The sequence below is a fragment of the Phycodurus eques genome, chromosome 6 (assembly GCF_024500275.1).
Source record: "Phycodurus eques isolate BA_2022a chromosome 6, UOR_Pequ_1.1, whole genome shotgun sequence".
In the NCBI taxonomy this organism is placed as follows: Eukaryota; Metazoa; Chordata; class Actinopteri; order Syngnathiformes; family Syngnathidae; genus Phycodurus; species Phycodurus eques.
The window spans coordinates 30,627,092-30,652,371 of NC_084530.1; the positions used below are offsets into that span (position 1 = coordinate 30,627,092).

At 43.1% G+C, this 25,280-nt stretch overlaps 1 protein-coding gene across 4 annotated transcripts in view; it reads left to right on the plus strand.

Moving 5' to 3' along the window:
• tbc1d1 (TBC1 (tre-2/USP6, BUB2, cdc16) domain family, member 1) overlaps nt 1-25,280 on the plus strand; it is a 40,367-nt gene continuing 15,087 nt past the window's right edge. Inside the window, exons 1-14 of one of the 4 annotated variants that reach the window (XM_061679125.1) lie at nt 1-471; nt 10,264-10,866; nt 12,015-12,104; nt 12,185-12,289; nt 13,214-13,346; nt 13,474-13,565; nt 14,287-14,403; nt 14,550-14,672; nt 14,777-14,922; nt 16,155-16,421; nt 17,188-17,298; nt 19,694-19,807; nt 19,945-20,078; nt 24,134-24,331. In XM_061679125.1, coding sequence (XP_061535109.1) covers nt 16-471; nt 10,264-10,866; nt 12,015-12,104; nt 12,185-12,289; nt 13,214-13,346; nt 13,474-13,565; nt 14,287-14,403; nt 14,550-14,672; nt 14,777-14,922; nt 16,155-16,421; nt 17,188-17,298; nt 19,694-19,807; nt 19,945-20,078; nt 24,134-24,331 — 2,689 coding nt within the window. In that variant the 5' untranslated portion in view covers nt 1-15. Of the gene's footprint in view, nt 472-3,120; nt 3,401-3,424; nt 3,691-10,263; nt 10,867-12,014; nt 12,105-12,184; nt 12,290-13,213; nt 13,347-13,473; nt 13,566-14,286; nt 14,404-14,549; nt 14,673-14,776; nt 14,923-16,154; nt 16,422-17,187; nt 17,299-19,693; nt 19,808-19,944; nt 20,079-24,133; nt 24,332-25,280 lie in introns of those variants that run through there. The other 3 variants (XM_061679123.1, XM_061679122.1, XM_061679124.1) reach the window with 3 other exon arrangements.

Sequence of the window (25,280 nt, forward strand, 5' to 3'; positions counted from 1 at the left end):
TTTGCAGGAGGAGCCATGGAGGGACTTTATTTTGAGGTGAAGCCCACGAGCGATAGGTCCCGTGGCGCTCCTTTAACTTTGGAGATCACTCCCTCGGGTCCCTCTGAGACGACTTGCGGCGATTTGACGGCGGAGGAGGTGCGATACAAGCTGACATTAATCGGTTCCCTCCCGGTCCACCGCATGACCACCGCGGCGATGCTGCCCTGGGTGGTGGCCGAGATCAGCGGGTCCCGGGAGCCGGGGTCCGCCGTGTCTCTGTGCGTGTCGGCGTCGCGGGTGCGGTGTGTTTGCGTGCGGGCCGAAGGGCTGCCGTGGGACCCCCTGACGCACACGGAGCTGTTCGAGTGCCGAGCCCACCGGGTGGCCAAGCTCATCCGCAACAGCCAGGAGCCCGGCAGCTTCGGATGCCTGCTCAGAGATGCGGCGCGCTGTGCCTGCTACGTCTTCAAGTGCCAGGATAGCGCCGAGGTAAGCGTGCCTGTGTAGGTATCGATATAGGCAGTTACAAATATTTTGGGGCGATGCTAATTACTCAGTCCCTATCCCCCGCGAGTCGGGGGTTTAGTACTCATATACTCATACAGGTGCCAGTCAATCGCAGGGAGCACACACAGACAGATATTTTACAGGCCATATTCATCATTTAACTCACAAATGAATGTCAAACTCAAGGACCGGGGGCCGGATCTGGCCCGCCACATCATTTTATGTGGCCCGCGAAAGCAAATTATGTCCATTGTTCTTCCCAAAATATGTCCCAAATTTCATCTTGTCATACGTATTAATAATGTTCAAATATCGCAAGCACTTTTTGTTACCGAGCCCCTTTTTCTTTACAGTAACAGAGCAACCGATTATGCTTGACTTCTGATTTCAAAATGAGTTACCCATGAATTTGTTGTGTATCGGCAATAATATGAGGCAATTAACTTTTTATACGGTTTCACAGTCCTTAATGGCCTGTCTGATGGAAGCCGTAACTACAACGTAGACCGCGACGAAAAATGAGTTTGACGCCCTTGATTTAACAGCTTGTTAAGAAAAAGGGAGCTTGGAAACAGGAAATCAGAACACTTAGCGAGGGATCCTTCCATCTCATCCGAAGCACGGAAAGAACAACAAACTCCACACAGGAAAGCGAGAGCCGGGGTTCAACCCAAAATCTCAGAACTTTAGAGTCGACGTTAACCACTTGTCCACTGTGCAGCATTCTTCCATCCCATTAAAATTCATTCAAATAATATTTAAAACAATAGCCAATGTTTCTTTTCATCTATCAAAGAAATTTGGCTAAATACCAGGGGTGAAGATTCCATGCTATTAGGTTGTGAGCAATTCTGTATTATGTCGATTGACGCCTAACGCACTCGTGTGACCAAGAACTCGCGGCCAGCACGAACGTGACCTGTGTGGTGCACTGTAAACGCCTGCCAGTGTGTATCCATAAACAGTGTCACCAGCTTTTCCTTTATTTGGTATACTCCACCTCAGCTTTGCCAAAAGTCACGAAAACAACACAATATATTTAAAATACAACAACCAAGATGTGATTAAAGTGTAGATATTCAACTTGGATTTAAGAGATTTCATAAAAATATGCTAGTTACCATTTGGGAATTAGGCCCATTGTATGCAGAGTACTTCCATTTGGTGTTCCACAGGTGTCTGTACTCAGACCTCCTTCAATATATAAGAAATAGTTCTGTTCTGCCTGTGCTTGCGCGGTTTTCTGCGGGCACTCCGGCTTCCGCCCACATTCCCAAAACATGCTCCTGAGGTTAATTGAGGTAAATCGTCCGGTAGGTGTGACTGGTCGTTTGTCTAAATGTGCCCTGCGATTGACTGGCGACCAGTTCGGGGTGTACCGCGCTCCATATAAGCATTACACAAAATGGATGCACGGACATCAGCAACTTACCTCTGTGTTGTGTCACTATAATGGCTACTTGGGAGTTAAGCAATACCAGGTATCTATAGTATACTATTGGCCCTTCGCCTGCCATGCGATATTAATACCGACGACATATTGTAATGATATTATTGGCGGCATGTCTTGTGTTAGCTTGTATTTCACTGCGAAGTGATTATTTGTGTTTAGTGCGAGCTCAGAACAGTTTGTACCGAGCAGGATTTCGTGCGGCCCTTGCGGCTTGTGTGATCTCTGTGTCGTGGAGTTTGGTAGCGGGTGTGTGGGCGGCTGACCACCTGTCACTCAACACTGACATTGGTTTTTGGTCACACGCGCACACAAAGACAGAAACGCACGTACACGCGCGGAGCTTATGCGTGCGGTCGTTGGCTGCAGCTGTGAGGCTTTGAACTCTTACCTAAAATTTAAGCAGCAGCAACAAAGTCGTGTCAGATTTAAAAAAAAAAAAAAAAAAAAAAACTCCACACACTTAGATGTGTGAAAATGTTCTGCAGGAAACAACCCTCGCTTATTATTGGACGTCACTTATATTGAATCATGCAAACATTCATTATTGCATGATTGTATTTTTCCATCGGTCCAATTTCTGTGCTGCTTGATGGATGAACTGGAGGAGGCGGGGGGACACCCTGGACTGGTCGCCAGTCCATTGCAGGGCACATGCAGACAAACAAGCATTCACACACAATCAGACCTATGGACAACTTAGAATCTTAAATGATACCAATTTGCATGTTTTCGTCATGTAGCGGAAGGCTGGAGAAAAACCACGCAAGCACGCAGAACATGCAAACTCCGCACAGGAAAGCCGCAGCCCAGATTTGTCCTACCCAATAATAATAACGTGATCAAGATTACAGAACGGTTATTTCTAGACTGAATTGGAAAAAGGGGGCTCTAAGAACAGACACCTGTGGAACTCCACATGGAGGTATGAACATATGAAATGTTTTAAATCAAAGCTGACCAACCGCCTCCATTTTTTTTTCTAAAAGAATGCATGAAAAAAATTTGTTGGACATCAAGTAAGTGCAAGTTGTTCATTTGGTAAGTAATTACAACTGTACATCCCATGGAGGCGCGGTTTGCTCCCTCCTGATTGGGCGTGTTCTACTCTGAAAATGTTTTACACCCATTCATTGGCCAATTCATTCAGTGTTGTGGTGCAATGAAGTCCGCTGCCCGAACAGCCCAAAACTGGTGCTTTTGTGTCGGCTTCTTTCCCACGACAGGACTTTGAGTGTGCGTCCCAAACTGAACTTAAGCTCGGCGTGTACTTCGAGTGCCGGAGTGACGTCTGAAAGTGCGAAAAATGACGAGCCGACTGTTAACTAACTGTGCGTTGGTGAAGTTCAGAGGAGCGACACTTGGGTGTCTTTCCACTTGTTGGCGGATTTATCGTTTTTGCGGTACTCGGACTAGAGACGGAAGTTACTCCGCTTTATGTACAAAACAAAAATATACAAGGTGAGTCGTGCGAAGGAGAGGGCGCAACAACCGACCGGAAGTGTTTTAATTTGGAAGGCAAAACACGGATGTTGCGTCGTCACGGGTGGGCTCGCTTGACGCTCAATCTCAGGCTCCAAGTAGTTCGGGAGCGAGACCAACTTTGCAATGAAATCATATCGGAGCGCGACTCTTTGCCTGCGAACACTTTAACAAGAGTCACCGCGCGCGACAGTTTTATGGCGAATGGGATGAAAGCGCGACTCCAGCGGTTCAACCTGTTCAACCCCAAGCAGGGACCCGACAAAGATGTAAGTGGAGCTTTTGGCTCAACTTGATGGGACATGGCTAATAAGTGGACGCCCAAGCTAACAGTGGACGACGCCGCTTGTGCGCATCGAGTGGCAAATTCGCCCAGTTTGACATTTGTGTCCATTTGTGCTCGTTCGGGTTGAAAAGTCAACCAGGCGCGACTTTGTGGCGTGACTGTAATATTGGCCGCTGCATCTTGTTTCCATCTTGACTACTCCATTAGCGTGATGGCTAACTTGACATTGTTAGCTGGCATGGAGCAAACCACCAATGAGCAAAAGTTTGGGGACGGAACTTTACGTCTGTGCTTTGCGGTTTCCGCTGGCGGCAAAAGTACTCCCAAATCCGCGCATATAAACAAAAGACTGGCAAAGGTAGAAGTGCTCATTCAACTCAAGTCAAACAAAAGAAAGTACAGTCTCCGTAATGTGCTTCAGTACAGAAGTACAGTCAGTTATACACAATAGCCGTTTTGATAACTTGGCACCACGGAAAAAACTAAACAAAATAGTATGCCTCTTTTATTAACAGTGCTAATGCTGCGAAGAAACAAAACAGTGTAACATGTTGCAAAGCAGCCAACAACATTCAACAATTCTCTTAAATAAGGCCACGGATGGGGAATATCTTGCTTCTCTGTCGCCGTCATCGTTATGCTCCCTGGTTCATGTTCCTTCATGTAGTTGCTGTTTCTGTTTTTTTTCCCTCCCATCTAAAAATGCTAAAGATCTCAGTCAATTAAGATCTCACTTGACTTTACTGCTCTCCAATTACTTTTTTTGCATCCTGTCACCATCTGCCGAGATGGAAAAAGGGGGATTATTTAGGGTTTAAAATATTACTTTAGTCAAATGTAAAAAAAAAAAAAAAAAAAAAAAGTTTTGGGTGGGGGCCATCCATTACTTGCAAATTTTCACTTGTCACATCAGGGCTTGGTCCGTAACGATAGTGATTAGCAAAGGTCCACTGTACTGTATGTGCCGCATGCACTGCACGTAGGCGACCCGTAAATTTCCGAACAAACTTTGCTGCGGTGGGAAAGCGGTTCGGAGGTACGGAAACATACTATTGATACGTATAAAGTCTAACCCGGAAATAGAAAATAGAACTGTTACCAGTCTGAGCCGGTGAAAATCCACTGTGCAAAAGCCAGATGCAAGTGTCGGACGATGAACCCACGCGAGGTTCATGGTGCTATCACCTCCAGACATTGCGCAAATGCCAGCATTTCACTCCTCCTTTGCCGTTTTTCTGCGCTTCATTAGTCGCTGTCGCCGAAGAACCACCATTTAAAAAATAAATAAATAAATAAATAAATACAATAAAATATTGGAAGCTCCAACTTCATAGTTTCTGGGATGCAGTCAACCTCCAATTTACCAACAATTTGACCAAACAGATTAGATAATAGAGTAATGTAAGTAATGTAATGAATCCAGGTGGAAAATGCTGCCATCACTTATTAACTGTACAGGCAATGTCTAAAATAACATTTTCATTTTGTTGCTCACTGAGCTGACGTCTCGTCAAAACGGCCGACGTCTCCGATGACTTTGGATTTGTGTACAAAGCACACGCCACAAAATGCCAAAAGAAAGCGAGAAGACACAAACTAATGCTTCGTAAATGCTTATATGTTGGCCGAAGTGAGCTCCCGTGAGCTTACGCTGAGTCTCCGCTTTCAGTTTTTGTGTGACTTCCGACATGCGTTTGACCCGAAAGTGTCGGACATGAGCGGTTCCACGTACTGCTGTTGAATTTTATGAAGTGTTTGGTTGGGTGGACTTGTGCAGGTAGTTGCAGGAAATTTCCTGTTGTGAATAACTGTCGAGATATTTATAACTGGAATGTCTAAATAGTCCATCTTTTCCCATAGTCTTCTCGTAATCCCTCCATCTCGGCTTTCCTTCATACGACACATGCCAAGAACTGTAATAAAAACAAGGCAGCTAACTAGCAGCGCCTTCCTGTTTTTTTACATCCGCATCTAATTGTAAACTTCCTGTTGTTAGTGGTCATCGTTAGCATTTTAAGCCGCTGCTGGATGAGGGCATTGTGGTTAGCATTGAGCCTTTGTGGTCTTGTTTCTTCTTCTTCAAGAGTTAATTGGGAATCAGCAGACAGTCGAATTGCCAACACATTGTGCCACTATTGACGCATTACAATGCCTTCTTTATCTGCTCGTCTTTTTTTGTGTCCTAAACTGGCTCCTCTGTCGAAAGAGTGACGTCAGTGTGTTGCTCTCCAGTGGCGAAGCATTTCAGTGACGTTTCCTGCTCTCACGTCTCCCTCTTGCTGTCCTGCGTGCTATGCGCGTCCTGAACTTTGAGGCGGTGTGGGCTTTGGCTGTGCTCCACAAGGCACGTGACTTTTGGGAGGTTCACAAGTGGGACAATACGGCGGTCTTTATTGGTGAAGAAGGAGCTGAGCCAGCAGGCCAAGCTCTCGATTTAGCAGGCGATCTTCGTTCCTTTCCTCACCTCTGGTCACGAGGGTGTCCGGGCTCCCCCTTAAAGATAGGGTGAGAAGCTCGGTCGCCCGAGAGAGGGTCAGAGTCGAGCCGCTGCTCCTCTGCATCGAGAGGAGCCAGGTGCGGTGGCTCGGGCATATGGTTATGGTTAGGCGGCCCCCGGACGCCTCCCCGGCCAGATGTGGGCCGCCACGTCATTTTATGTGGCCCGTGAAAGCAAATCATGTGCGTGAACCTCCACAATTCTTGTAATAAATAATAAGGTTGAGCTATTGCAAGCGTGTTTTTTTTAACCAAACCCCTTTTTACGGTAACTTGAACAATAGTTGAACAAACTATTACTCTTGATTTCTGATTTTCAAAACGTTATTTATCCATCAAGTTTTTCTGTCTATGTAATTATATTATTAGGCAGTTAAACATTAATATGGTTTCAGTCATAACGGCCCTCTGAGGAAACGCGTAACTACAATGTGGCCCGCGACGTAAATGAGTTTGACATCCATAAATCGATGTTATGGCAATACATGTTGGGCTTTCAGGAACAACATTTCCTACTTGAGCTGAAAAAGTTGAGGAATGTCTGTTACACGGTTTTCTCAACCTTCGACAAACACTGAAACATTTGTTGTTTGCCGGCCAGTCTTGCAGCTTCGCTTTCACCGGGTGGTACTTGTGTAACTTCCTTCTTTTGAGCTCGCAACTACAGTAGCTCTATTTAATGCTGGCTTCGTGAGAGACTGTGTTTTTTTCAGTTCTGCTGCTCTGTGAGCGCCCACGACTGTGTATGGACACACTCGGGCTGTGTGCAGCTGTCTTCCTGTTACTGATCCCCCTTCATGGACATGTTTGTTGAACATGTGGCTCCTGGAGCCAAGGTAACCCTTGGAGAGGGAAGCCTTCTCTTCACTCTCACTGGATCTTTTAGAATTTTGCAGGGGTCTAAAAATGTGCACATTAGCTAGTATGTCCGCCTCCGTGGCCTTAGGTGGAACTACATCTCGGAGTATTAGTACGCATAGGCCGATATCATATTCTGACTGAGCAAAAATGTTTCTGTGTGACGGTAATACGATGACAGCTCTACAATGTATTATTTTGAAGTGTTTCAGTAAATAACCTTTATCCTCCATTGAATGCTATTTTATTCTTAACAGCATATAAAATATTGGGTACATTAGTATTGACAATAAGCAACATATTTTTTCTTACTAAAATAAAAATTTCATCCAACAGTAAAAGTACTTATTTTGCGGAAAATGAGTAGCTTCTTTGCTCTAAATAATGTCAGAGTGGAAACAAGCTGATGTTAGCCAACAGCCATGCTAGTTAGCCACGTTAGCTGCCTCGGTAGCAAATGCATAGTATTTACTTGACCAACTATATACATGCTAACTCTCGTAGCTGCTTGCAAACGTTTGTTTCCAGACCGTGTTAATAATAAAGTTACCTTGAATTTGTTTGTGATCGGTGGCGCTCTCGTGAATGCGATTTTGTTTTGGAACTATTGTCACCTTGAGCAGCCACTCTTCGGTATGTTTTTAAAGTGTGGTTTCCCGCACTGTCGCTGACCTAATCGTTTAATTTTCTCTTTAACACCATGTAAATATACTGATTGTTCTAGTAGTGACCAAAGCAAACACTAAAGCCATTTTATTATCAGTGCAGAACAACAATGTTAAAAACAAACCAAAACATTCAATTCATTTACTGTCGTCCGTGTTAAGCCTGGACTCACGAGAATGCAGCACACTACAGATAATCAGCTCCACTTTCAACGGTGACATAATTTTGGTTACTTGAGAAAAGCTTGCTTTATACAAAAGACTGTTGTGACATTTATGTCTATTATGTTGCAACAGGATTTGTCGTTTTGCAGTTTGTTTGCACGGGTGCAGTGATTTCTCACCCGTCCCGTTCGAAATCAAAATGTTCAACCTTAAAGACTGCTGACAAAACAGTTTGCTGTTGTGTTTTTCATCTCAGAAGTGAATATGTGATTGGTCTAATGGACAATAGATAAGCTGTTCAATGATAAGAAGTAGCTGATGGCATCCTTTTTTTTTTTTTTTTTTATCAGTCCGAGTAGTCAAGAGCTTCAGCACCCTGTGTGTGTGATACAATTTGTTTTTTGGGTGGGTGGCACTACTGGAAGCATCTAGACTTCTTTTCATTGCAAAAAAATGCACATGCTGTTTTGTTTTTTGAGGCAGTGTTTCTGACGTTCTAGATTAGAAATAGGGATTTTAAGAGGTTTGTTGTTGGACAGAGAGGTGACGCCACAAGCATGCCAGGATGAGTTAAAAATAAGCAGAATTCAGGCATGTTCTTTCTATCAGGCATCTATCAGGAATTCAGGCATGTTCTTTCTTTCTACAAAGTGCGGGCAGTGAATAGAGAATTTAAAAACCTAAAACTGAAAAACATGCACATTTCCTTTTAGGTCCAAACTAGCCATTTTACCTCAGGCATTCAGCGAATAATACCAGCTAAACATGAAAATAAAGTGTGTTTGTGGAGCTAAATCTGGAAGGCTATTGTTCTGAATACAGCTTCATAAACTTCCTTGCCCAGACAAGACGCAGCAGGATCTGGCAAGAAAGACGTCAGCAGTTGTAGTTGCTGCTCAGGTAGCTCGCATTGATGACATCTCGCATGTGACTCAAGCAAATAAACCTCCTTGCGCCGTTGGTGCAGTATTGCAAAGTCGACCTGCGCAGGCATGTGACGACCAAAGGTTTCCTCGTGACTCGTCATCCTGTTGTCCAGAAGGCTCTTGTGACATGCGTATCACATTTGAACGTGTGTGTTCATCGGCTGTATTTCTAGACGAGGTCAATATATGACCTCGGCGGAGACAAGGGTGCATTTTCAATACACACATCTGATGTTGATTGCTTTTATAATTCATAACGTAAAGAAAGAAAAGTCACAGAGGTGTGTGTGTGTGTGTGTGTGTGTGTGTGTGTGTGTGTGGTTCAAAATAATTCTCCAAAAACATCAGAATCATCTTTATTTGCCAAGTATGTCCAAAACACACAAGGAATTTGTCTCCGGTCGTTGGAGCCGCTCTAGTACAACAAGACAGTCAATTTACAGAACACTTTGGGGACATCAAGACATTGACAAAAAGCAATTGTGCAAAAAGATGCAGAGTCCTCTAGCACTTAGAGCAGTTCGAACGACTAATATTGCAATAGTCCTGGTGCAATGACCATTGTGCAAAGGCCGCTGAGACTTCAAGGAGTGTATGCGGTTTCAAGTGACGAGTAGTGCGATCATCTGGGACAATTGTTGGTTGTGCAAATGTTACAGATACTCCTCAATCAGTGTGCAAATGGAGCAGATGCTACTCTGGCACGAGTGGCCGGTATATGCAAATAGTGCAGCATGGCGAGACAACTACAGTGAGTGCACGAGTCATACATAATTGGCCCCACAGAAATGTGACAACCAACTCAAGTCAAAAAATTGCCAGCTTGTTGTAATGGAATTATAGGTTAGGTTTCAACAGAGCTACCAAGCTCTCTCTATTTTGAGTAGCAGTTATGCACGTTTACCTCTACGTATGCTGGTGCGACTTGTACCTCAAAATAAAAGTACTCAAGTCGAACTAAATGTAGTTGTAATGTGTACTGCGTAGCATGCCGGAAAAAAAAGAAGACCTGATATCACACTTCCGCTACACATGATTGCACACTCTTATTTAGGTGACCAGACAAATTCAAGTCGTGATTGTAGTTGAATTAAAATTACACAATTAATATGGTAACTTGCGGAATTACTCGAGATGTAACGAGGATCAATGTGGGGCGCTTGCACAATATTGCGGCATCAATCAAGTGCCTTAACGTTAGGCCGTCTACACCCCGACAACCATTCGGAACGTTCAAGCAAGTCCGTTACCCCCTATGCTCGACTCGGAGGTCTGTTTATCGTCAACGGAAGAATGACATTAAGTTCAATTGACCGATGGGACGCATGGTTGCACATGCTTAGAAGATATATGTGGTAGTATTTAAAGGAAAAAGTTCCCTTTCCGCATGCATCTCAAATTGGGACACACAGCTCACCATTCATCATGCACGTGTGTGCGTTTCAGGTCCCTGAGATCATCAGTACGCTCCGGCAAGCTGGCAAAAGCTCTGCACGCAGCGATGACGTCCTCACCGTTCCCAACAAGACTTTGGCAGATCCCGGAGACACCAAGCCCTTGGAAACGCACATCAGCTTTTCTTTTCTTCCCGCAGCAGGTTCTGTGGTGAACAACCCTGCCCTGTCACCCGCATCCTTTTCCAAAAAGTTTGAGGTGCTCTTCTGCGGCCGTGTGACCGTAGCTCACAAGAAGGCCCCCCCTGCGCTGATAGACGAGTGCATTGAGAAGTTCAGCCAGTTAGCTCGAGCCTCAGGGAGCACTAGAAGGGGGTCAAACGGCGGCGGGTTAGTGGGTGGACTGAGGAGGGCATTAGCCTTCCAGTCGAATGGGCCGGGGAGTCCGACTTTAGGTAACGGTGCTAGTGGGAGCCCCGCCGACGGGAAACGCCCGCTGCTGTTTCAACGGGACCCCAGCTTCCCTTCTCTGCAGGCCCTGGATGAGAATGGACTCTCACCAGAGATCTCTCACGCCAACACTACAGACGCGCGCGCTCACTCGCCCGGGGTGCGGCCCACCAGCCTGCAGGAGAACAGGACCATGCTGTTTACGGTAATGACCTGAAAGATATCCATTACGAGCCTCCTAGAATTGAATTGACCCCAATGACACAACATGACAAGTGGGTGGCTCCAATGTATATTTTCATGAGGTGCTTTAAGGGGATAAAAAGTCTTATTTTACATATGATACACAAATTGCACCACAATATTTGCGCATGTGTGATGATTTGTATCGGACGTAGCGCCTTTTGGTGGGTGTAAGAAAAGCTAATGCACGGCAATAGTGTGAAGCTGTGCATACATAAATAAGTTATGTGGTGGACAAAAGTGGGAAAGGAAAAAAGACAGATACTGGCATGACTCCGCTCGACGAACGCTGACTGCTGCTGAACATGAGCCAGGTCACACTGCCCTCATTGACCTTTATTTGACCTCTGTCACCCCCCTGCCAGCACAAGTTTTCCTGTTTACCTATTATAAAGGAAATGGTCACCACTGACACAGGAAACCAGCAGAACTGATTGCAAATGTTTTTTTTTTTTTTTTTTTTTTTTTTTTTTTTTTATTATTACTCACTCTCCGGATGGAGACGGTGAGCTCGTTGTGGTGATATCATCACCTCGCGTTTGTTCCCTTTCCCGCGAAGACACGTTAAACCCATGTCTTGTGCTTGATTCAAGCTCATGCAGAGCCGTGAAGGGGAACTCCAGACAAGATTGACCTCTGATTCCGAGGACTCGCAGACATGAGATCGCTAGCTCATTGCGAACCATCCAATCCCCTCGTGAGGCTCAGCAGTGATAGTGACTGTTCTCCTCATTATGTTTTGAATGGGGGACATTCCCTGGAGCGGAACTATCTGAGCAGACAAGAAATGAAACTCTCATTTAACAGGTTTTTAAAGAAATGTAAAAGATTATATTTGTCATGTAGCCATTCATCAGACCTTAATGCAATGGCCTGGTTCACCCTTTGCTGCAAGATTCCCCGTCTGTGTTATCAGTGCGCTCTTCTTACTCTGTGATTCATTATAAATGTTTGAGAATATGACATGTGACCAAAGGCCCCTAGGTTTCATTACACCCACTGAAAATGGGATATGGGTGAGGTGTCTCATTAATAATGTTTGTATACAAAGTGTCATTTTTTAAATAATACGCATGCATTGCAGTGAAAAGCGTCCTCTTTCTCTTGTAGGTGGGCAGGTCGCAGATCTTTTTGGTTAGTCCGGACACTAAGAAGGTTGCCATCGAAAAGAGTTTCCGTGAAATCTCTTTCTGCTCACAAGTATGTGCCTTTGATTTTCTAGCCATTGTAATGTTAGCATCTGTCCAGTGTCACTTACGGTCTTGCTGATCTCTTTGTAGGGTATTCGCCATGTGGACCACTTTGGCTTCATTTGCAGGGAGACTGTGGAAAGAGGAAGCTGCCACTTTGTTTGCTATATCTTTCAGTGTACGGACGAATCGCTGGTGAGATGGTGTTTTTCGAGGCACTCAAATGTGCTAAATGTGTGTTTTACCCTGAGTCGGGTGAATGGAATGTTGTGGAGCTTAAAATCCCTCAGCCATTAGATTGAGATCACGGTCACATGTATGGCTTGGAAACCGAGTTAACAAAACAATCAACAGAAAAAACAACACTGAAAATAGAGTTGTGGAAAATCTCTTTGCCGGTCAGAGTATTCTGAGAAGACTATTTTTCAGTGACCTTACAGGCAATTTCCATTTGGAGAAAGTACAAATATACACTTTGAAAAGTAAACAATCTTTGTAGATGGTGGGTTCTGCTACATTGTGTAGGTGTGATATTTAAATTTGGGGTGAGGGTCGCTCGACTGTAAGGGGGGGGGGGGGGGGGAGAGATTTGTACTAGTTGTGAGAGAGATTCTAGCCTCTGAGCAAGGCACCAAATAAATGATAAATATACTGTACATGATTGAACAAAACGGTATGTTTGTATCCTCAGTTTTGTGTCACTTACTCCTGTGTTGGAATATGCATACACCCAAAGGCCTCTTCAATGAGTACATTTGCTCACTCCATCAATATTTTAGGAGGAGGTTCTGACCTTACAAAGATAATACTCAGATTTTATTAACACTGTCAGAGAAACCACTAAGAAAACTGTTGAATACCTCTTTGACAGTAACAATTAAGACTAAGCATTATTATGTTTGCAAAAGGAGAACTTTTAATTCAGCTCTTTACTGTAGTGAGCGAGAGTAGTCATTTACCATGCATGCATGCATGCATGTATTGCATGTACAGTATGTATGCTTTTCAATGGATACATATTGTATGTTGATTGATGATAAATTTACATAGAGAACAGCTGAACTCCGCAGGCAAACCTATTGTATGTCTTGAAAAGAAGCTTGTGTTTTGATCTTGTAGGTGGACGAGATCATGCTGACCTTGAAGCAGGCGTTCTCCGTAGCAGCTGTGCAGCAGAATGCAAAGAACCAGAGCCAACAGTGCGACAGCTGCCCCATGCTGCAGCTCCACAAGCTGTGTGAGAGAATAGAAGGTAAGAAAAAACGATTTGCTGTCCATTTTAGCCAGGAAATGTCACATTTGACATGACTTTTCATCCTGTTTCTGCCTAACCTAAGCACAAATCACTGACAGTTTCTTCATTCTTGACGTCTCCTTAGGTTTAAATGCTTCGAAAACCAAACTAGAGCTTCAGAGACACCTGGCTACTCTGGACAACCAGGATCAAGCTACAGTCTTTGAGAGTACTATGGTAATGTAGACCTGCCAAGGGAGTCAATTCCTTCAACCACTGTGTGTGTGTGTGCGGGCACGTGTGGGTGCGTGCGCATGTTGGCGCGTGCTTGTGGGTGTGAGATTTTCATAAAACCACTTTATTTCTTGACATTTTCTTTTATGTTTTGATATTTGTATTTTCAAATACGGTGCTATTTTTCGTTATTAAAAACATTTATTTTTTTTTCGGTGGGGGGGGGGTGAGGCTGTGATGGATTAATGGCATTTCCATCCATTTCAAAGCAGAAAGTTGATTTGAGTTACTAGCGTGGTCATGAAACAAATGAAGCTTGTAACGCCTCGATCAGACTACAGGAATTTAGCCCGGGCATTGGCCCGATTAGCTATTGTGGGTGATTTCCCAGATCTGACCCGACATATTTTGTTGGGATCATCACTTTTGATGTAGTCGCTTGACAGAAATTTCCGTGTAGAAATATGCTTTGCCTGACATCTGCTGGTGATGTTTCTGTACTGCAATACTGCTGTGTACATTTCTCTTAACCCCGAAAAACAAAACAAAAATCAGATGTAATATAACGGATTTCTTAAACTATTCAAACTTGGCTTCGGCCATTACAGGAAATGTCTTGACATCAAATACACTTTTAAACTACTGGGAACTCCCACAGAAACAAATTTGGACAGTAAGGCTGCGTCATATGTCAATATTTCTAACAATGTCGTGTGTCTTGTAGAAGTCTCGTCCGAAGAGTGAACAGGAAGAAAATGAGCTTATTATGGCGTCTTTGAGAAACTTGTATGAGGAGAGGCAGAAGCTCCATCATCACCCTCTGCCAAAGGACACCAAACAGGTAATTTGTGTATTGTGTATTTTTTTAAATGGTCATTTGATTGTGTTAAATGATGAGAAATGCGCGCCACTCCAAAACCTGGCTATCATATCTGATACGATCTGCTCCTCTGGCATTCGCCGTTGTTTCTCTGTGTGTATATGCAGAATGAGGAGGCGGCGGCCGCTGCAGTTGAGGTGCAGCAACAAAGTAGCAGTCGACAGCGTCTTGAGCAGTTCAAGAGTCGAGCGAAGCGCTCTCTCACGGAGTCCTTAGAGGGCATATGGAAGGTACGAGTATTCTCTTTAAACTTGACTCCTCATTTTAAAGTCATATTGTGCATACAGCAGGGAGCGACATTCCAACTTTGGATGCACTTATTTGTTCTTGGCAGGGAAGCAGCAAGGCCATTGCTCAAAGGGGCAACAGTGAAAGAAGCCATAGTGCCTCCTCCATTTCTACTGTCAATAGCCAGGACCAGTCCCGCTCAGATGACCCCCTAGCTAACGCTTCCCAATTGAAACCCACCAGCCCGCTCAGGTAAACACATCTGAATAAAGCGACCCTTTGCCCATATACAGCTTCCGATACCCCTGCGACCCGTTCATTCTTGAGAAGGTGGTGTCAGCTGTAGTGGCTTCTCAAATACCGTGGAACCTTGATTTACAAACTGAATGGGTTCTTGAACAGAGTTTATAAATTGAACATAATTTTCTCATAAGAAATCATTTAAACATGATTAGTTCCAGCCTCAGCAGAAGTCCCTATTTTAGTAAGAGTGTACACTTTGAACACAATATAAAGCTATACAGTCCTGTAAATCAAACATGACAAAAGGTGTTGGATCAAAAATCTCTATTAACCAAGTTAACAACAGCAAGTGGAACCGTCGTCCTCATTGTAATGCGGCTGTCCTGCCGACACGCAAACTGTGTCGCGTCACCAGTCCCTCTGGCGCATTCACAGCAGGTCGAAAATCACAAAACCCCTTTGACTTTAAGGAGCAGGTTGCTGCAATTATTAGGAAATTATGAAATCTACCTGAACTTGACTTCTTGGCTTGTCGTTGTCCGTTGCTTTTCTTTGACCCATATTGAGCTAGCAAAATGTTAAACTGAAGGAGAAAAAGACAGAAAAGGCACACAATGACGCACTAAAGTAGTGACCGACCGCGACGTCGGAACGGCCGAAAGCAATCCGCTTCCCCGCGGCGCCCGGCACAAAATGGTTGAAGGAAACGTTTGCACACTGCGATAGGGTTTGCCCATCTGGCACTATTTTTGTTCGGTCTGTGGTTCGTAAATGGAATAGTTCAAACATTGAGGAGTTTGTAAATTGGGGTTCCGCTGTATCAATTGCAAGTATGACCAGCCTTGCGTTCACTCAGGGAGTGAGGGGCCACTTGAAGTGATGTCAATTAAAACTTGTTTCAAGATGGACAGATGGCTTAATCTGGTCCAATTCTCTTTGTGGGTGCTTCTAAATTACATGAATGTGTGTTTCCATGCTTTTACTGATATTTTGAAGTGACTTGCATTTATTTTTTTGAAGTAATAGTCACAGAAACAAGTCATTTGCATAGTGTTTTGCTTATACCTGGTGGTGACTAGTGCAAACTGATGAGAGAAAAAAATCTTGAGTTGTGAAAGTTTGGCTCACGTATGAGCCCCAAAGAGTCATCTCATGCCAGAGTCTTCCTGAATTCCACCGACAGAGCACATTTTATATTGTAAAGTTAAACTACTTAACTGGAAGCCGTTTTTCCTCCTCAGGTGCCACAACTCTACAGGAGACCTGAAGCGGCTTGACCCCTTTGCTTCCCCATCTCCCTCCCCCTCCTCCTCTCTACCAGGTGACAGTCAGCCGCAGGGCTTCCGTAGACGGGCCAGCACCTTCAGCCACCCCCGTACTCCCTCCTCAGCGGATGATTCACCGGCGCGCACTTTAACCTACACGCCACGGCAGGACCCTGCGGCTGCTTCAAAGCCCAAGCTCTTACGACACTACTCTGTCAGCACGGACACGCCACACCAGAGCAAGTAAGAAACACACAATCATCGTTGTCACCTCTGGGTGGTGGCATGAGGACTTGGGGTTTATAGTGCATCTGCTGGGTAAAAAAATAAACGGGAAAAGTTACTCACATCCCACTCACTCCCATGAGTCTTTGCATTGAGCTGAAAAATCATTAAAGAAACTTGTCAGTGGCATGGACGAGGGTTGTGTTTTAGAATAGCTGCCTTTAGCGTCCCTCAGGTGGCAACAAGGACACACAACTTTTCATATCCGCTTTCACAATGACACAAGGATGTTGAAACCTGATCATGTGGCTTATCTTTCAGTATTTGAAAGACATACTCTTCTGTTATTATTATTTATCAACACAACACATTTTCAGTGTTGTTAGATTTTTTTAGCAGACAAAAAAGATGACAAAAAAGCCTAACTTGGATCACTACCAACCAGTCATTCAAAACGCATTTATAGGCTGTCAAGTACATTATAAAGCAATCCAGTAAGGTGTCAACTTCTAATACTATAATCACTTTCAAAGGATGCACAAGAACAAGGACTAATCAGGCAGTAGTGGAATTTCCAAGTCTAATTTATGTGACTTGAAATACATTTGGCAAGCTCGATAAAAGACTCAAAATACAAAATATCACCTTCTAAAAATGTGGAAATCACATAGAGTTAAGCGCTTGCATTGTTTCCCTTGACTTCTGCCTCTCCCTTTAGTCGGTGTTCACACATGTCCTTGACTACTTCTCCTTTTTGACTCTCCACATTTGCACCACTTCTCAGACGTCTTCCATCCGACACCGCTCTTCCTCCCGTTCCTAACTGCTCCTCATCCTCCTCTCCTCTGCTCCCTCCTTCCTCTCCTTCAACCGGAGCAAGGCTCAGTAAAAGACGGTGAGAATGTTGCGCTGTTGCATACAGTGTGAATTTCTGTCTTCCGATTTGTAACATTTTTCATGGCTTCTTCTTTACTTGTTTTCTGTATATTCATGTGAGGCCCTGTTCACACAGACACATGCAGGAAGAGATGGAATGATTTGCATCAGCTGGCATCTTAAAACATTAAAAAAGTTTTCCTCACTATTAGCAAGCCAAAATGCAGCATTCCATCAAGCATAAACTCGCGGTCGTGCAGAATCCTTGCATCTCTAAAACAATTACTTTGATTAAGCTGTCATTGATTGCAATGTTGCAGGCACGTTGCCGCTGTCAGCCTTGCCCGTCAAAGTTTACGCTCATGCTGAGCCCCTGACAAGAGAAAAGGCTTAAATACTTAACAAAGGCAAACTGTAGAGAAGTCATCTTGTCAAACACTATTTCAAAGGTCTAAGAGCCATGAGTAAAGCAATTAAAAAACAATGAGCTGATAATGTGCAATGAAGCATTACAGCTATCATTTTTTTATGACATGGGCCTACTCAAATATATCTCATCTAACTAATTTCACTCATTTTTGTCTAAAAGAAACAAAAAAAACATAGACTTTGAATCTTGAGGCGACATAACGCCGTGAGGCTCCCGCAGAGTCAAGAAGAGGTAGGTGGAGTTATACGACATTTCTCGGACTGTTGAAGTGTTCAAGAGAGTTAATAGTTTTCCTCGAGCTATTTTCAACACTTAAATTGGTGAATAACTTGTGAAAATAACAGACCACATGTGGACCGACAATCGCTATCAATTTGTACAAAAATATATATACAAGAATTGAATTGACCATGTTTGGACATACGAGGTTTCTGCCTGACAGCGACAATAATATATAACCCCAATTCCAATGAAGTTGGGATGTTGTGTTAAACAAATCAAAACAGAATACAATGATTTGCAAATCATGTTCAACCTATATTTAATTGTATACACTACAAAGACAAGGTATTTAATGTTCAAACTGATGCACGATTGTTTTTAGCAAATAATCATTAACTTAGAATTTTATGGCTGCAACAGGTTCTAAGAAAAGCTAGGACAGGTGACATAAAAGAGTGAGAAAGTTGAGGAATGCTCATCAAACACCTCTTTCGAACATCCCACAGGTGAACAGGCTAATCGGGAACAAGTGGATGCCATGATAGGGTATAAAAGGCTTAGTCATTCACAAGCAAAGATGGGGCGAGGTTCACCTCTTTGTGAACAAGTGCGTGAGAAAATAGTCGAACAGTTTAAGGACAATGTTCCTCAACGTACAATTGCAAGGAATTTAGGGATTTTATCATCTACAGTCCATAACATCATCAAAAGGTTCAGAGAATCTATAGAAATCACTGCATGCAAGCGGCGAGGCCGAAAACCAACATTGAATGCCCGTGACCTTCAATCCCGCAGGCGGCACTGCACTTGAAACTCTACTATGCAGAGCAAAAGCCATTTATCAACAACACCTAGAAACGGCGTCGGCTTCTCTGGGCTCGATCTCATTTAAGATGGACTGACGCAAAGTGGAAAAGTGTTCTGTGGTCCGAAGAGTCCGCATTGGAAATTGTGGACGTCGTGTCCTCCGGGCCAAAGAGGAAAAGAACCATGCGGACTGTTATGGATGCATCTGTGATGGTACGGGGCTGTGTTAGTGCCAATGGCATGGGTAACTTACACATCTGTGAAGGCACCATTCATGCTGAAAGGTACATACAGGTTTTGGAGAAACATATGCTGCCATCCAAGCAACGTCTTTTTCATGGACGCCCCTGCTTATTTCAGCAAGACAATGCCAAACCACATTCTGCACGTGTTACAACAGAGTGGCTTGGTAGTAAAAGAGTGCGGGTACTAGACTGGCCTGCCTGGAGTCCAGACCTGTCTCCCATTGAAAATGTGCGGCGCATTATGAAGCGTGAAATACGACAACGGAGACCCCGGACTGTTGAACAGCTGAAGCTGCACATCAAGCAAGAATGGGAAATAATTCCACCTGGGAAGCTTCAACAATTAGTCTCCTCAGTTCCCAAACGTTTCTTGAATGTTGTTCAAAGACAAGGTGATGCAACACAGTGGTAAACATCACCCTGTCCCAGCTTTTTGGGAACGTGTTGCAGCCATCAAATTCTAAGTTAATGATTATTTGCTAAAAACAATCAAGTTTATCAGTTTGAACATTACATATTTTGTCTTTGTAGTGTATTCAATTAAATATAGGTTGAACATGATTTGCAAATCATTGTATTGTTTTTATTTATGTTTAACAATACGTCCCAACTTCATTGGAATTGGGGTTGTACTTCTTGCAATGTGTCCGTGCGTGAACGGGTCCCTTGTCTGTCTTTTCACCCGCTTCCTCTCACACCGTCTACATCAGTCCGCTGAGTGGACTGCGTGCTCGACTCCACTCCTCATCCTCTGTTCCTAACTTTTTGAAATTTCAATTCCTGGCCCCTGTCAAAGAAAACGACTGCCCAGAAACAAAGAGCAGGTACAGATGTATATCAAATAATCATACCAATGTCTGTGTGAAGATATGTGCTTCATAGGCTCCTCAAACTTCTTCGGTACATTTAGTGTAGTTTATGTGTATTTTCACGACAGACCATTGTGTCACCTTCTTTTTAGAGATGTAGCAGCCCTCTATGTATCAAGTGCAGAATATGATGTTGGAGAAAGCCCTTTGCGCAGTCACCGACACTCTTGGAGGCAGCAGATCTTCCTGCGAGTCGCAACCCCTCAGAAAAACACAGATGTCAATGGTAAGAATCCTGAGCAACTGGTGAAGTTCGGCCTTGAACGGAGATATTTACAGTTTTTTCATCCATCACCGGAAAAGAATGGAAATAGTGGGACAAAATAAAATGTGACAACTGTTTTATTTATGAGCCAGGTCAAACCTACACAATAAAGACAATGCAAGATTAAAAAAGGTTTTCTCATAAAACATAAACCTGCATGCAGTAATAGAGTCTTACCACTTTGTGTCACTCTTTTGTTTCAAATGATGTTGACATGCAGTAAGAGGAGTGGAAGGAGTTGTGTACAGGTACAAAGAGGATTGTCCTCCTTGTTGTGAGATCATTATTTCATAATTGTCACAGCCAGTATGGATTGCCTGCATATTAAAATGCAATATTTTTTCCTACTGTTTAAATTGCTTAATCAATAAACATGCATCATGAATGCATCGAGAAACATTTCTGTAGGTTTTAAACTTGACTGATAACTTCAGTCATTCTAATCTCAGCAGATCTTCTGTACACACACAAATGTCCTTCTTACTCACTAGTGGGAATCATGCTTGTGCCTGCCCGTCTTCAGATCCTGTGTTGTGATAATTATACTGCATGTACCATTTGTGTAGCTTTGTGAGTGTGTGTGTGACATTGAGTTGTTGACAGATGAGCTTGTTTAGTATGTCACGCTGTCCCATCGGTATGAAAACTTGACTGTTAAAAATTAACCTAGAGAAAAATGTTCCACAGACAACAAAAGCTCCTATTACTTATTATCTGGCTCACAAAAAAGTAAAGGTATCATATTGGTGTGTTTTTTTTTTTGTATACTGTAAGAAAAAGAAGTGACTTTCAGCTTTTTCCTGCCAGGGGTCGCCACATCAGACAAGCAAAAAGTCCAAAAAATAAAAAGTGTAGACTTATTTAAATTGACACATTTTGCCAGTTCATTTCTGGGTCGGCACAGTGGACGACTGGTTAGCTACCTCACAGTTCTGAGGTTGCGGGTTCAAATCCGGCCTCGCCTGTGTGAAGTTTGCATGTTTTCCCTGTGCCTGCCTGGCTTTTCTCTGGCTACTCCGGTTTCCTCCCACATCCCAAAAACATGCATGCTAGGTTGATTCAAGACTCGAATATGGTGGTATTGACTTACATTTGTTCAAGTGTCATGGAAGGTGGACAAACCTTCAATGTGATGGACTTTGTATCAGCTGCTTGGATTGTGTGTGTATTAATTTATGCGTGTGCATACACACATGAGATCGTGGGTGTGTCACTGTATTTATGTGTTAGGGAGGGCAGCGGTGTCTCAAGGTTGTGGTGACTGTCCACATCGACAGCGTCAAAGGAAAGCGCCAGCCTTGTTGACACACTTTGCATGGTGTGTTTGTATGTAAGGGAGAGATGAAGTTATAAGTTGGAGTGTTTATTCAAGGTTGTGCCCTTACTGCAGTTTTCTCAAAGCAGCATTTCATAATGCCAGATTTGAAATCATGTTGATGGTACCCTGGTTTCTAAGGACAGTAGCGTTCTTAGTATAGCCATGACAAACCCATATAATTCAGTTGTATCGCTCAATGATAGCACCAACCTTTATATTCACTGTTGTGTGGCGTGTCGTACCATCTTTTAGTAGTCTAGAGCATCTACATTCATAGCTTCTTATTTGCCTTCTGACCATTTCTTTACCGTCCGCACGCTTGCTCTGTCCATTTGTATTTAACACAGCAGCTTTACAGTACATCAACGTAGGGGAGGCTGGTTGCAAAAAGGAAGAAACATCAGTTTAATTGTACCTAGTGCGTATATACAAATGCAAGTGTATGATTGGAGTAAGGGCCTTGGGAGGTATTGTCTTATGAAGACTGTGAGTGTGTGCGCACATTTATTGTGACACACGCACTGCTGAAGACTTTTGTAGAAGTGGTAGAGCAGTCTGTGTTTGTCTAACAAATACATGTCTCTCTGAGACGTATGTGCTCGTGTGTTGAGTGCCTCACGTTTGTTGAGTGACTGTGGTGAATGTTTCAGCACATCTTTGCAAGCCTCCCTGACACAGACAGAAGGTCCACATCGACGTTGCCCTCATGTCACACAAAGAACAGTATTGTCATCGTGTGTGTATTGTATTGAAGTACCCTATTTGTAGGTGAAGTACCATCTGGCTAGTTGTCACCGGATGTCCTTCTTCCAGACAACACAGGGTATTTTGAGGTTTGGGATCCACCCTGTACTTTAGGGTGGAGTCTCACACCATTTTTTTTTTTGTTTTGTATTCTTGGTGTGTGTTGCACCCATCTCTGTCAAAATATACTTATCTATGTTTAGCTTTATTTTTTTATTTTCCATGAGTGTCTCAAAGGTTTGAGAGAAGAAGAGCTATGCCAGTTGTGTTCAAGTATCAAAGGAACACTTACATTAGAGCTAGGTTATGATGATTGTATTTATTTATTGATACTGCACATTGTTTTTCACCACACGTGTGTGTGTGTGTGTGTGTGTGTGTGTGTGTGTATGCACAGTATATAAATATGTATGTATATATATATGTGTGTATATATATGTATATATACACACATTGTTTTTTGTTTTCGTTTTTTGTGAAGCTTGTGAGATTTGTAAACAATGCTGTGATTCGTACTGTCACAGCTAAAAACATTGGCACGCCAGCCATGACTGGATTGACTATCATATATTTGTATTTAAAAAAAATAAAATAAAATCATTTTCTCATTATTCTGGCATTTAGCACATTTTTTTTCTTCTTCTAATTGACCTAAAACAAGAAACGTTTAGTCTGATTTCATGTCGGGGGGGGGAAAGCATATTTCTTTTAAGACAGTCATGGCTAAAATAAATTGGCACCGTTTTTAGCCATGACTGTATGTCTGACGATGATTGAGCATTTATTAATGTATTTTTATTGGATGATTTATCATTTGTCAATTTGGTGATCATTTTCAATTTGTATTGCTTGGAGTAGTGGAAATTCTAAATTTGTTGACCTTTTTTGGATCCTTTCAGAGATGCTCATTCTAATTTCAAAATAAATTGACCCTTATGAAATAATCTATAATCAGTTTTGGGCTGGGCGGCCAGGGCGGACGACTGGTTAGAGCGTCTGCCTCACAGTTCTGATGACCGGGGTTCAATCCCCGGCCCCGCCTGTGTGGAGTTTGCATGTTCTCCCCGTGCCTGCGTGGCTTTTCTCCGGGCACTCCGCTTTCCTCCCACATCCCAAAAACATGCATGAATTGGAGACTCTAAATTGCCCGTAGGTGTGAATGTGAGTGCGATTGGTTATTTGTTTGTATGTGCCCTGCAATTGGCTGGCAACCAGTTCAGGGTGTACACCGCCTCCTGCCCGATGACAGCAGGGATTGGCTCCAGCACCCCCGCGTCCCTAGTGAGGAGAAGCGGCTCAGAAAATGGATGGATGGATGAAGTTTTGTGCACAAGCTATCACCATCATAACAGCTTTATTGACTATACAGAATACAGAACATTTTAGTAGCATAGTACTCACTGTTATACATGGGTTAAGAGAGGTTACCGTAATTGCTATATGATAAAAGTACACTCAAGTAAAACTACTCACCCTTTGAAGATGTCTGACATACACAAAATGGAGAGCAATTTATTGACAAGTTTCTCTTGTCATTTCAGCAAGTCATTAGCCATTATTGTTATAAGTTCTAGGGCATTTACTTGATTAAGGTCCATTATTCGTTCTGTAGTTCATCACACTTTTCCTTTTTGCCATCCTAAAAAAACGTCACATTTGACATCTTACATCATGATGATCAACTCCCAAGTTCTGAATTTTGACCTATAAGCTCCTGGAAAAGTTGGTTGAACTCCAGATTGTACGAGGGTTATTCAACTTCGGGATTCCGCAGTATTGACAGACCGTATGTTATTAAATTTGTATCGATTAACGATGTGAGACGTGTATTTGCAATGAGCACTTTTATAATAGTCTTCATTCAAACATTTCCCTGGTAATTGCCGTAGCAAACACCTAAGTTGGTCTCAATGTTTTCTGACCTGATATCATGCCGTAAAATCTTGTCTTTCAGAGCGTGGAGACGGTCTAGATGGGGGTCGGGCATGTGGGGGCCAAGCTGTCGGTGCAGGAAGTGTGGACTTGTCCAAGAGGGCGCTGCCCGAAGTGAGAACCAGAAGGAGCAAAGAGGAGCTGAGGGAACTATGGAGGACAGCCATCCTGCAACAGATCCTCCTGCAGAGGATGGAACGAGAGAACCAGAAACTACAGGGTGAGTTGAACGAATGAAGGGTGGTAGAACTGACAAAACACTTTCCCAACAAGTATTTGTGCACACAAGTACAGTGTATACAACAGTATTTATGATGTTGTGCTAATAATAAATGTTACACAACTCTTATCCTCATCTCTGGCAGTCAGGCCTTCCGAGATATGCTTACACATGCATAATTAGTGATTAAGTGCACATCTGTTTTTTTTTATTTTTTAAACTCACCTCAAACTAACACATTATAGGCATATAGAGGCGTTTTTTACGTTTTGTTTGTGTTTTTTGTTGGCACTTGGCACATCCAAGGGTGTGTTAAATGCCCCACCCATTTCCTGACCTAGTTGGCTTGTATCAACACACAGCTAACTTTTTGCCACACCCCTGACGGCTTTATTGCCTGCTCAGGAAGGTGATGATATTAGATGTGGGTCAAGTGTGATGTAAGAAAATCAAGTCTGATCTTTGACCACTCTCTTATTTAACTTTTCCTATCTCCATCACACGCACATGCTGAACACAAATTCTTCAGTTGTTTTTTTTCCTCTGTGAGGGTGAGAAATGCCTTTATGGCAGTTGTGTGTCTGCGTGGAACTTGGTTCCCTGTCGCTGTTTTCTAACCATTTTTCCACCACGTATTACTCTGTGGAATAACATTTAATTCCAACGACTGACACAGTACCTCCTCGGAACCACCAAAGTACAGTCAGGCATTTAAAGTCGAAAAGAAAAGGTTTCGGGAAGCTGTTCGATCTTTGTTTGTATTTCCCCACATCGGAAATAATGGCAATAGAAATTATACATTCAACTATCCAACTGCCACCATCATAAAACCATTATTAACTGTGAGGCAATTTTTTGAAGGTGCATTTTTAAATCCCTAATTGGCATAAAGTTGTAAATGAACCACTGTAAAAAACAAAACACACTGAGGTTAGATTATTTTCCAAAA